The following is an 11451-nucleotide window of genomic DNA, read 5'->3' as shown; positions in this document are numbered from 1 at the left end:
GTCAGTGCAAACACGGTTTGTCCCTCAATAAAATACGGCACATGCGCAATATATAAAATATAATCTATCTCAGTTTATTATATTGAATTGAAGTAAGACAGCTATTTATTGAGAATAGAAAAATATTTTCATGAATCATGTGTTTACAGAAAAAAAAGAGGTTAGATTTAAATATGAATGTAAACAATGTTGTTTTCAGCAGAAATTACGGATTTTCGAATAATACACAATGTATTAAAAGCGATAACAATGAAAGATGTAAGTCATATTTCATCTAAATTTATTTACAATTTAAAAAATTTATTTCCAGTACGTTATTTTACGCCCTATGGCAGAAGGGTTGAAATTAACTTTAGATGAAATGAAATGCGTAGAAACATCCGTTTACATTCCCAATTCGTTTTTTACTAATTACAACGTAGATAAAAGTGAAGAAATAATTTTTAAAATTAGTTTAAAAGTATTAGTCGACATATTGAACATATTCGGAGATGAAGGAAGTCCTAGTTTTAAATTATCTTATGCACATGTTGGTGCGCCGCTCTGTATAATGTAAGTATTCAAACATTTAAATTAAGTTATAAAAAAGGATTTTATCAATTTTAGAATGAATCATATTGAAGAAAATATTACGATTGATTGTGAAATACGAACTATGAACGTCGATGATTTTGACGATGTTAGTTTAGCGGGTGGATGCGATGTGAATAAATTAGTCATAAAAGCCGATATTTTAACAGAACTTCTAAACAGATTAAATAATTCTGCGGATGAATTGAGCATAAAACTCAGTCCCGATCCCCCTTATTTCACTTTATCAGCAACGGGAATTGCGGTAAGTTTTTCTTTGTTTTTTTATTATACAAACAAACATTTTTGGATTTTAGGGAAAATCTGAAGTGAGTATTTCGAAAAATTCCGATGCTGTTACATTATTTCAGTGTCAGAAAACTACAACAGCCGTTTATTACTTCAATAATATTCGTACGGTACTTAAAGTTATGGCTTACGCAGATAAAGTGGGTATTTCAACTGGGGATTCGGGTTTACTTGGCTTGCAACTTGTTATCACCTCTGATGATAAACAGATGTACGTGGAATATTATGTAACGTCTCAATATTTGGCTGATTAAGAGATTTAATGATACATTTTCATGACAAATAATAAATTTTACACTACCCAAGAGTTAAATCCTTATACTATAGACTGAATATTTTTATTTCTCAAAATACATGGTTAAGAATCAAATTACTTTATTACAAACTGCATCAACAGCTAAAATAAGAAGTATTCTGAGAACTCGGGAGTGAAAAGATCTTCTATCGAAGCTACATACTGGAAACGATAAATTCAGTTTCATACTGTCTTTGAAAGTGAAAAGTTTTATTGAAAAACGAGTTTTTATTGTATTAAAACTGAAAAATTATGAAGTTTCAATGTCATAAGGTGTATTTACAAACTTACAACCCCATGTAGGGGTTGTTGCGCTCAATAAAACAAAAGGATTACAGTAATAATGGTTCCAAGGACGAAGGAGAGTGTCTAGAAGGTGCAGGTTCATCATTAGTTGAGACAATTTATGGGGAACGTGCCACTTTTCAAAATTATGGAGTTTCAACTTCAAAAAGTGTATCTATGAAGTTATAACCCCTTTATTTCCACATAGGGGTTGTTGAGCTCATCGAAACAAAAGGATTGCATTGTCAGAAGGGTTCCAAGGACGAAGGAGAGTGTTTAGATGCTAAAAATTCATCATAAGCTTCTAATTTATACTAAAACTTGTGCAATTAGTAGAAAACTTCTTCATATCCATATAGGGGTTGTGCATTCAATGAAACAAAAGGATTACAGTGATTAAATCCCTTCTAGGATAAACTAGAGTGTTTAAATGATGTAGTTTCATCAAAAGTTTCTCTGTCAAATTGCAAACAGTGCAATTTTCATAAATTATGAGGTCTGAACATCATAAAGTGTATCAACGTACTTAAAACCTCAAGTTGTTTCGGTGGATTATGCGTAGTTTTTCTTAATTATAATGTTCCAATGATAGAGAAAACCGTTCAAGTTCTGCAGATTAATCGTAAGTTTGATTTCTGTTATTCTATATTAGTTTAAGCCCTTTTCTTCTACCCATTGTCTAATAAACTCATTATTTTCACTTATTTTTCAAATACTAAGGCGAAGGGTTTTAATTGGGTGAAATAAAACACGTTTTTAAGCTTGTAATTGTATATTCTAAATATACATATTTTTTGGTGAACATATATAATCGAAAATATTTAAATATTGCACTTAGTTTACAAATTTCACAAGGTTTTGTTGAATTTTATTTATATTCCCATTTAATGGTGATGAAACGAGTGTTTATAACGATTTAAATGGAAAAAATCAAGTCTCGGTTGTTTTTGAACTACTATTTACTGCTATACCGAAAATAAATAAATTAAAATTATTATCATGTCAATTATAGTGATATTAAACTGAAAAATTGATAAAAACAAAATTGGAATTAGTTTAATATTTTGTTAATATGGTGGAAACTTGAGTTCGGTTATTTAACTGTTTTTGTTGGCATACAAATTGTACTGAAATCTGATCAAAATGACATTCCTTTGATTAAACTCTTGATAATAGTAAATAATTGATGTTTAGTTTCCACTGTTTGGTCCTTTAACCTACAGAAAGGACCAGACAGCGTTGTTGTAATGTACAGTATAATAATCAACAGTTTCACAGGTAACAAGTTTGTTTTGGTTGATTTTTAGTTTGGAAGAGATGAACATTAATTATTTCTAGTATTTAATCAATTTTAAGACTTGAAACAAGTAATCGTATCACATATAGTTAAATTGTCAGTTAGGCTAAAGATTGTTGAAAAATATCAAATATTTTTGCATCAACAATGAGTATTTCATAAAGGGCGAGTAAAAATATCACCAACGATCGATAAAAACGTTAAATGTTGTAATTATGCAGAAATTTGTCTATAAATTATTAAACAAGAATTTTTAGTTGCTAATAACAGTGAATCATGTTATCAAATATCATTTTCAACAGATTACAGCATTGTATGACATATAAAATGCTTTTTTGTGAAACATTAGAAAAAAATTGATTCATTTCCTTAAATATTCTCAGTTTGTTTAGAAATTAGATCAAAATGAGAGTTACCACCTACCTGTTACTTATTTTACCGAAATTATTTAATAAAAACATCTCCTCAGCAAGGTTTCCATAAGAAAATGATCAAACACTGTTACAAATAACGATCAACCTTTTATTTTCACGTGCTTGGGTAATCTGGAAGTTTTTATTCGTGCATTTTTCGTACACGGTTTAGGCCCCATCAGATGATTCGTCCAACAATTTTCCACAATTTCTATATTTTCGTGACACAGCGGACACCTGTTACAAGTTTCGGCTAAATCTACAACATTAATACGAGGGTTATTTTCTTCTTTATTCAGTTTTTATGGCCTTTACTTAATACGCATTTCCATCTCGTTTACCTTTACAATGCGGTTGGTGTTCCTGAATTTTGTCAGATTTGACAGCTTCCGAGCATATGGTGCATTGCGTGTAACGTTCTTTTTGTTCACACTCCACTAGCAAATGTTCCGTTAAAGTTGATACTTCTACTACTTGACTGCATTCTTTGCAACGGATTAACATCGGACACGAACGCCAATAGTGCGAGTTCATAGAATTGTTTACCAAAAATATCGATGTTTCCGTTTGTTTACAAAAAATGCAGTGTCTAAAAAACATCATATATTCATATAAAGGTTAAAAAATTGTTTGATTTCTTACTTTTCTTCTTCTTCTTTTTGAGAAGTATTACTAGGAGAAGATATCGCGCTGGCGGAACTGGAACTTTGGCCATTGTTAGTAACGTTACTTCCGTTGGTATGTACGGCGGTTCCGCTTTGACTTTTCATTAGAGCGTGACTTTTCTGTTGATCGCTATCGACTTGAAAACCTTCATTAGTTATCGTTTTCAAGTTATTGGCGCTCGGACATTTGCTCAATTCTATTTTGCCGTTTTGTTGAAATACCACAGGGACGGGCTCGGGACTAATACAATCTGTAGGGGAGAGTTGAGTTTGTTGTAGAACACGATTTTTCTCCAGCATTTCTTTTTTTCTCTATAAATTTCGGTAAATAAAATAATTAACCTGAACGATTTGGTGTATTTGAGGTCATTTCAAGGACAGAATTCGCTTGTCTATGTTCAAAGAGCGGTGAAATGAAACAGGGACGTACTTAAGTATATTTATCGTCTGCTGGTTATATTTTTTTATTCAAAAGGCTGAATTATAGAAGAAATATAAAAACTGAATAAGTAATTGTGGCTTTATCTAAAATACGGTGCTTATAATTGAATTTTATATATCAAAATCGGTGTTGGTAATCTGGAAAAATGTGATTTTTATAATAAAATAATTTTTTCATAAAATATTACCGGGAATTTTAAGATTTTCGTTGTAGAATGAACCACGTCACAAGTTGCCATGTACTGGTTTTCCACAATCTGGAATAATTCTATTACAGATTCGTTTCGGAAATAATTCCGCATCAGCCCGATTTAGAATGCTCTAATTTGGCGTTTTCTATGTACCAGAATCCATTTATCGAGGTCTCAGATGGCTGAAATAAGTACTTCCGGTTTTACCGAGTTATAGGAATTCAACATAACCTAACATAAGGTACGTTTCCTAACCTAACTAAATATAAATTGAACGAGTAAAAACGTGAAAAAGATTAATTATTGACTTTTTTGACATTTTCTAAAAATAGCCCCACCGCCCCCCAAAAAATAATACCTTTTGTTCAATTTATAAATACAGTTCAACAAACGAACCGGAAGTACTGATTTCCAAAATTTTATTATGATCCTAAGCCGGGTAGATACGGAATTATAGTCCCCGTTGCAAAGATATATAAATTAAAATAAAAGTTCAAATATTTCTCTCGAATTAATTAATTCCGTTAATATTAAACGTTTTTAAAATTATTCGATGCATCATTTGCTTCTATTAGATTATTTTATTAATTTTTCTCTTATTAATTGCATCAATACCTTAATACGGCACTGTACTACTATATTTTAAATGTGCCTTGTACAACCATAGAAATAAAGTTCGTTCCATCTCAGAATCGTTCTTGGTAAGGTGACGATTCTATGTAATAGAGATTACGTTGTTCCAATAGAACAGATACCGTTATTCGAACGATTCAGTTTTGTGTTCTAATCGACTTATGTATCGTTTGTGCTATCAGAAAAGAATAAAAACCGTGTTCTATAAACCATAGACATAGTTAAGTATTAAGATCGTTCGCCAAAAACAGTACAGTTTATTCAAATGTCAGTTGTCAAATATTAGGAGAATCGAATAATTTAAACAGTTTAAAAAGTGCCAGTGGAGAGTGAAGATTGTTGAATAGTTATTTCACGTCCTATTTTCAAATTTTATTGGAGGTTATGAAAAAGATAAGTTTGATCATTTGTACTATTGAATTATATTACTGTGAAGAATTTTGATTTATTTTTTATCAATATTACGAAATATTTATAAACAAAAACGTTAAGTATAAACATTTTCCAATTCAGCTGTTTAAAGCTAAAGTTTAAATTGAAATTAAATATAATTTTATATTTATAGAATATAGTGTTACATAATATGAAGAAATAATTTTAAAAAATGATTTTAAAGGTTAGTTCTAACTAGATATGAGAAAAATCTAAATTTTCTTACCTCAACGTCGATTTTATCGAATTCGTGAAATAGTTGTCTATATAACAAGTTTCTTCTCGTAATATCATCGTCAGGGGGTAATTGTTTTCTCACTAATCTCGGGTTCACCCTATATACCAACACTAAAATCCTCTCGGATACTTTTCTGACAGGTTCCGCTGGATGATGTAAACCGCTTAGACCAAATTCAGCTAGAGTTCTACAAGTTAGACCGCTGAAAAAACAAACTGGATGTTCATAAAGAAAATGATGAAAATCGACAATTTCTTTATGAAAAAAATTGATTTTTAAATCACATGATTGTTGTTTCATTTACCTTTGTTTTTCTGTGGAAATTCCGTGATTAATTATGAGCTGTTCTACCATTTCTGCCCTACTTAAAGCTAGTCTAGGGTGGGTGCTATTGTTCACTGGTCTACTTAAATGAACTGGGATAATATGAAGTTCTCTGTAATAAAAATTCTATACGCATTCAAAATATCTACAATTTTGAACTGGGAATACATCAACTTCAATGCACCTCCTAATGTTTTCGTTGAAATTTCTTTGAGAATTGTTTCTGTGACCACAATGCTCAGTGTTGCATCTATTAAAAGCTTTATAATAATAATAATAATAAAAGTGATAGAAACTTTATAGGTTAAGTTTGCTTTGTAGAAATTTCGACAATTTCGACCAGTCTTAAGGTGGTTTATCTGCAATTCTCAATTAATTGTAGTCTTAAAAATATTCTTTACACACAGAAACAAATTTGAATAACAAATAAACGCCACAAATTAAGCCCAATTACATGGTTATAAATAGATATTTGTTTATACTACGAGGACTATTTCAAGTTATGGAGCATTCTAGAACACGTGATTCTGACTAGTCGGCCATTTTGCCGTTTTTTAACGTGTGCTTTTTTTATTTGTATTTTTCGAATTGTTTCGACAAAATGAATCAACTCGGAGATGTAAAGTGCCGATATGATTAAAAAAATGGAAATTTCAAACAATTTTGACCCTTATGCAATGCCCTCTTCTGTTTTATAGTTCCGACACTGCGTTTAAATAATATCTCCTATTTGTTAAAACGGCAGGACGTGGTGATTAATTCGCAACACAACAATAATGAGACATTTCTTAACAAAATTGCCCGAGATTGAGAATTTTAAAGTGAAAAACTCGACAATGTTTACAATAAGTATTCTAACGAGATTGCGTGCCGTTTGAGGAAGATGGCCGAACTGTCAATGACGTCATTCTGAAATGATTCATAATACCTACTGAACACAAGTTGCATAAATGTAATTGAAATCATTACTCGTGTATTTGGGGAAAAGTTGTTGCAAGATTTATTGTTGTCAAAAATTGGACAATTTCATGAGAAATTACTTTGTAAAATATAATGAGCATGGAATACTTCGTGAAAGATGTAAGTAATAAAAAGTTTTTAAAACAAACTACGTATTTTCAATGTTAACAAGTGAATATCAAAATTTAAGGTTATATTATATAATTTCTTTGATTCATTTTAAGCCAATAATTAGAAAAAAATTACAACATGACAACGATGTAACGATGTATTTAATTAAATAAGTCGCTGTTATACGGGGGGTATCCGCGATGTTTTAACTAATTTAAAAAAAATGTTTGCAGCAGTTTTTTCAAATTTTTCTATGGTTACAATGCTTAGTGTTGATTAGTAATTGACTACTTTATATTTTCAACTAATTCTATTCTATTTAAATTATAAAATAAACGGAAATCATAACACTAGATATTAAACGATTTATTTTTTTTAATTAAAAAATTTTGTCACTCACCTTACACTTTTACAATCCGCCATCGTCAATATAGTATGTACCGCCATTTGGTTAATCCTTTGACTAGTATCGCCGGATTTCGTCAAAAGTTCCGGCAACAACTTATCCACGCTCCTAGCCACTTCAGCTTGAGTCACCCTGTAAATGAAAACATCATTTCCACTTCTAAAACGTAGCAGAAACAATATCTCACCTCCCCGGCACAAACTGCACAAAAAACAATCGAATAACTTCATTAGCCAGATTATACACCGAGAAAACTTTATCGCGTAACGCTCTGTGCAACAAAAAGATGGCGCCCCTCGCTATTTTATTGGGTACGTGCAATTTGTTGGTGTCGTAAGTGAGAAGTTCGTCTTTGAGGCTATTCAAACCGTCCTCCTTATCGCAATAATGTTTCGAATAGAATTTTTCCACTAAATCGTTTCCGAATAACAGAATTGGAAGTGCAGCTTGTTTTTTTTCCCTTTCCGTAAGTTTGGACGTTACTTTATGGTCGGGTTCCAAGTGGCATTCTCTCAGAAATTCATTAGTTTGGGAACTTGAACACACGAATCATATAATATAATAGTACACTAAAAAAAAATGTTTACTTACTGTCTTAAGGCAGGTAACGGTTTTTCCTCGTACATCTCATATGTAGACTTGACTATAGCTCCGGCAGATTTGTTCCTGCGTCTAAAAGAACCTCCTCTACTGTGTATATTTGTAGGGCTTCCCGTATTTGGGGATCCGGTTTTGGGACTTTGGTGTTTGGTTGTGTGTAGAGGTGATATCTGACTGTTCAAGTGAGGAGATACGGATCTTCTATCTTTATCAGAATAACCACCTTTTGTTAATACCGGAGATAACAAATTTTTATTTTGCGAATCGATTTCTTCTTGGTATTCATCATTTTTTCGACACACCCCGTTATATTCCATCAATTGTTCTATACATAATTCCTCGTATATTTCGGATCTGAATTGTTCCATTTGGTTCTTCTTGTGTCTAGCTTTTTCGTAATCCTCTACATCTATAGCGTATCTCTTTTCGAGCTCGTATTTAGCCAACTTTTCCCCAGCCACCCGTAATTTCGTCATGGTGATTTTTAATTTTCTAGCGTATTCAAATCTCTCATCTACGAGTAAACAATAAACTCCAATCGTACATATTTTATATTGGAATACAAACAATCTGTAGCATTAGTCTTAACTTTATAATGAATTCAGTTATTTTTTGGCAAAGGAAAAATATCAAACAAAAAGGAAGCTTATCCCTATCCCAACAGGGATCTCCTCCAAAAGCCACGTTCTCCAGGTCTTCTCGTCCTCTTCTATCGCCTGAAAAGAGAACGGAGTCCCCATTTTTCGTCTCAGTCCGATTAACGTGTCCTTTGGCAAATCGTAGGGTGGGCTGGAGTTAATTTGGGGCCAGTAGCTGACCTTTATGGATCTAGGTAAGCTACCGTAAGTCTTCTTCTGATTGTCCAGCTACTCACACCCACTCCTCGTGTTTCTCTGGGCTCTCGTTGGACTTAAACACCTATGAATCGGTCGTCCATTTTCTTTGTTGATGTTACTGCCTCATGTTGAGCCCACTAGGCACTGACCGCTTCAGGAGCTTTGACACTTGTTGTGTTCATTTTCAGGTAGAATTATTGTAGGGGTCATTTACCCCTAATTAGCACTATAGCACAAAAGTATAAAAAGGACGGTTGGTTATTTATGCGGCCAAAATTAAAATTAAGTTAAAAAATTAGTCGAAAGACCCTGGTACTTTGTAGTTCCATTTAAATTCAAATTAGTTTGAGTTCGCCTACTTTCAATTTTTAAGTTGCATTATTGCATAAGTTGCATATTAATTTTTAGTTTAAAAACTAAAAAACTAATATCAAAAAATAGGAAAAAGCAAAAGTTCTGTTTTTGTTTACCAGTAACTGTAGGGCTGTAGCCCGAGTCGTTTTTTGCTCCATATTTGGTAATAAAATCATTACAATGATAAGATTTAACTGTTTTCAATTGTCACAAATTGTTTTTTTTTCATGAATTTCTCTATTTTCATTTGTCTATTTAGTAAAAGAATTAGCAAAACTATAATAAAAATGTATTACAGTGCAAAACAAATAGAAAAGTATACAAATTAACTGTTTTATTTATTTTTTTTTTGTGGTTTTGCTTCCTTTTAAAATGTAATAATTGCTTTTTAGTCGCCTATTTTTTAATTGTTAATTGATAATATCCGAAACTGATCTTAGTTTTTGTTATAAACACAATTTTATATCATAATGAAACACCAACATACGCTTATTAATAAATAATAATGTTTACAAGACACAAACTTATCTTACTATTTTTACTTAGAATAAGTTCAAAAAATTATACAAATATAAAGAAACAGCACTGCAGAAAGCACAATAAATATCACTACAATAAAAAAAACAACAAACTGAGAAGTCAACCGCGAGAAAATAACAAATATAACCTCAAAATACGAAACTTTATAGACAAAACTTGAGCTTTGTTCGTAAGTCTGATTCCGAATCTAGGGACCGATCGGAATCACACCCAGGAACAAAGCTTCATTTTAATGTTTTTTGACAAGAGGAATCATAGATAATATTTTTATATAGAGAAAAAAAACCACAAATTTTCTACAGTTCTCGTAACATAGACAAACGCGAACAAAATAAAACGAGCTACACCAGAATACTGTATACCGTTCGCGGTTCACAACATAGATAAAGTATTGTCAAGTAGTTATAATGTAGATGTATAACTTACGTATCACAGCCAAATGTTTCTTAATCTCCATCTCTTGTATAATTTTGGCAACATCTACATCGACATACATCAAAAAGGCCAAATCATCGTAAGGAGAATAATAGTCAGGGTCGTTTAGAATATCGAATATTTTTCCTTCGTCATTGTCAGAATTGGTAGGACGTTGCAAATTTATATCCTTACCAAGAATATTTATAGCTATAAGGCTAACCTAAAATGTTTAAAATAAATTTATGAAAAAAAATAATTGTTTTATTTACTAACCTGGTTGTATTCGTTTAAACAATTAAAGTGGTTATTAAGTAGATTAATTTTAAGGAATGTTACGTTTTTTTTCGGTACACTCGCCGATTTCAGTTCCCTACTTTTAAATTCGGTACTTTCGTTCGTAGATAATGTTATATAACCTAAATATTCCCAATTTATGTTGGCCACGTCTTTAATTATATCTATATCGTCGTTGTTTAGAAATAATTCAACTTTGGAAGCTGAAATTAGAATGAAATTAATGTTAAGAATTGTTTTAATATGTATTTGCGTACGTATCATAAATTGGTGGGATAAAATTTGAATTTTGCTCATTTCGCATCTCGTATCTAATTTGAGTATTATTTCTTGGGGATATTGACAATTTTTTTCCGATTGCCATCCTTTAACTATTGGGCCGTGAGTATTTAATTCTGCGTATCGGTATTTGGCATCCTCGCCTAGAATTTCGTAATTATGGAAATCGTTTTTTGAATAATTAGATTTACTTACTTGTTGCAAATATTGCAGTGAAATGAACAGGTTTGGGCATTTTATGTTCTGTTTTAAACCATTTTGTGTATATAATATCGATTATTTCTATAACTACACATGAAACATTTTCTTATTTTAGAGTATGGCTGTTTATTGATTTTTGTATATGTTCTTTTATGCGCGCGCCATGCTCAATGTGAAAGTTGTAAAACGACAAAAACAACTCAATTTAATTATATTATAATAATTTATTCAATTATAAGTTTATTTACAAATACATAATCTTATACAAATACAAATATAAAAATAAAGTTTATTGCTACATAATTCTTCTTTTTTTTTGTAAAAGGTGTCTGTTGCTTTTTGCTTACATCGTTAACAACA

The 11451-nt window shown here is 31.3% G+C and overlaps 2 protein-coding genes across 2 annotated transcripts; one reads left to right on the top strand and one right to left on the bottom strand.

The window, feature by feature from the left end:
• Positions 1-139: 139 nt before the first annotated feature.
• Positions 140-2194, top strand: LOC130446249 (cell cycle checkpoint protein RAD1-like). Its single transcript, XM_056782376.1, has 4 exons — positions 140-258; positions 311-552; positions 607-835; positions 888-2194. Exons 1-4 carry the CDS (start codon positions 187-189, stop codon positions 1131-1133), a joined length of 789 nt encoding a protein of 262 aa, XP_056638354.1. The 5' UTR covers positions 140-186; the 3' UTR covers positions 1134-2194.
• Positions 2195-2212: 18 nt separating this feature from the next.
• LOC130446237 (centrosomal protein of 104 kDa) lies at positions 2213-11288 on the bottom strand. Its single transcript, XM_056782354.1, has 12 exons — positions 11086-11288; positions 10869-11033; positions 10591-10814; positions 10327-10537; positions 8162-8684; positions 7758-8105; positions 7565-7702; positions 6074-6205; positions 5758-5971; positions 3812-4146; positions 3511-3758; positions 2213-3428 (listed from the first exon to the last, which is right to left on the bottom strand). Exons 1-12 carry the CDS (start codon positions 11123-11125, stop codon positions 3271-3273), a joined length of 2736 nt encoding a protein of 911 aa, XP_056638332.1. The 5' UTR covers positions 11126-11288; the 3' UTR covers positions 2213-3270.
• Between the last annotated feature and the right edge of the window lie 163 nt (positions 11289-11451).

Source organism: Diorhabda sublineata, chromosome 7, assembly GCF_026230105.1.
Source record: "Diorhabda sublineata isolate icDioSubl1.1 chromosome 7, icDioSubl1.1, whole genome shotgun sequence".
NCBI lineage: Eukaryota > Metazoa > Arthropoda > Insecta > Coleoptera > Chrysomelidae > Diorhabda > Diorhabda sublineata.
The sequence above is the reverse complement of the archived record's forward strand: the minus strand, read 5'-3'. Positions and strand labels throughout refer to the sequence as shown.

Coding starts and splice junctions, on each gene's coding strand:
- LOC130446237 (XM_056782354.1), bottom strand. CDS start 11,125: ATGCCCAAACCTGTTCATTTCACTGCAATATTTGCAACAA. Junction 11,034..11,085: donor CACTGCAATATTTGCAACAA/GTAAGTAAATCT, acceptor ACGAAATTCTAG/GCGAGGATGCCAAATACCGA. Junction 3,759..3,811: donor CAAAAAGAAGAAGAAGAAAA/GTAAGAAATCAA, acceptor GATGTTTTTTAG/ACACTGCATTTTTTGTAAAC.
- LOC130446249 (XM_056782376.1), top strand. CDS start 187: ATGTTGTTTTCAGCAGAAATTACGGATTTTCGAATAATACACAATGTA. Junction 259..310: donor AAGCGATAACAATGAAAGAT/GTAAGTCATATT, acceptor ATTTATTTCCAG/TACGTTATTTTACGCCCTAT. Junction 553..606: donor GGTGCGCCGCTCTGTATAAT/GTAAGTATTCAA, acceptor TATCAATTTTAG/AATGAATCATATTGAAGAAA.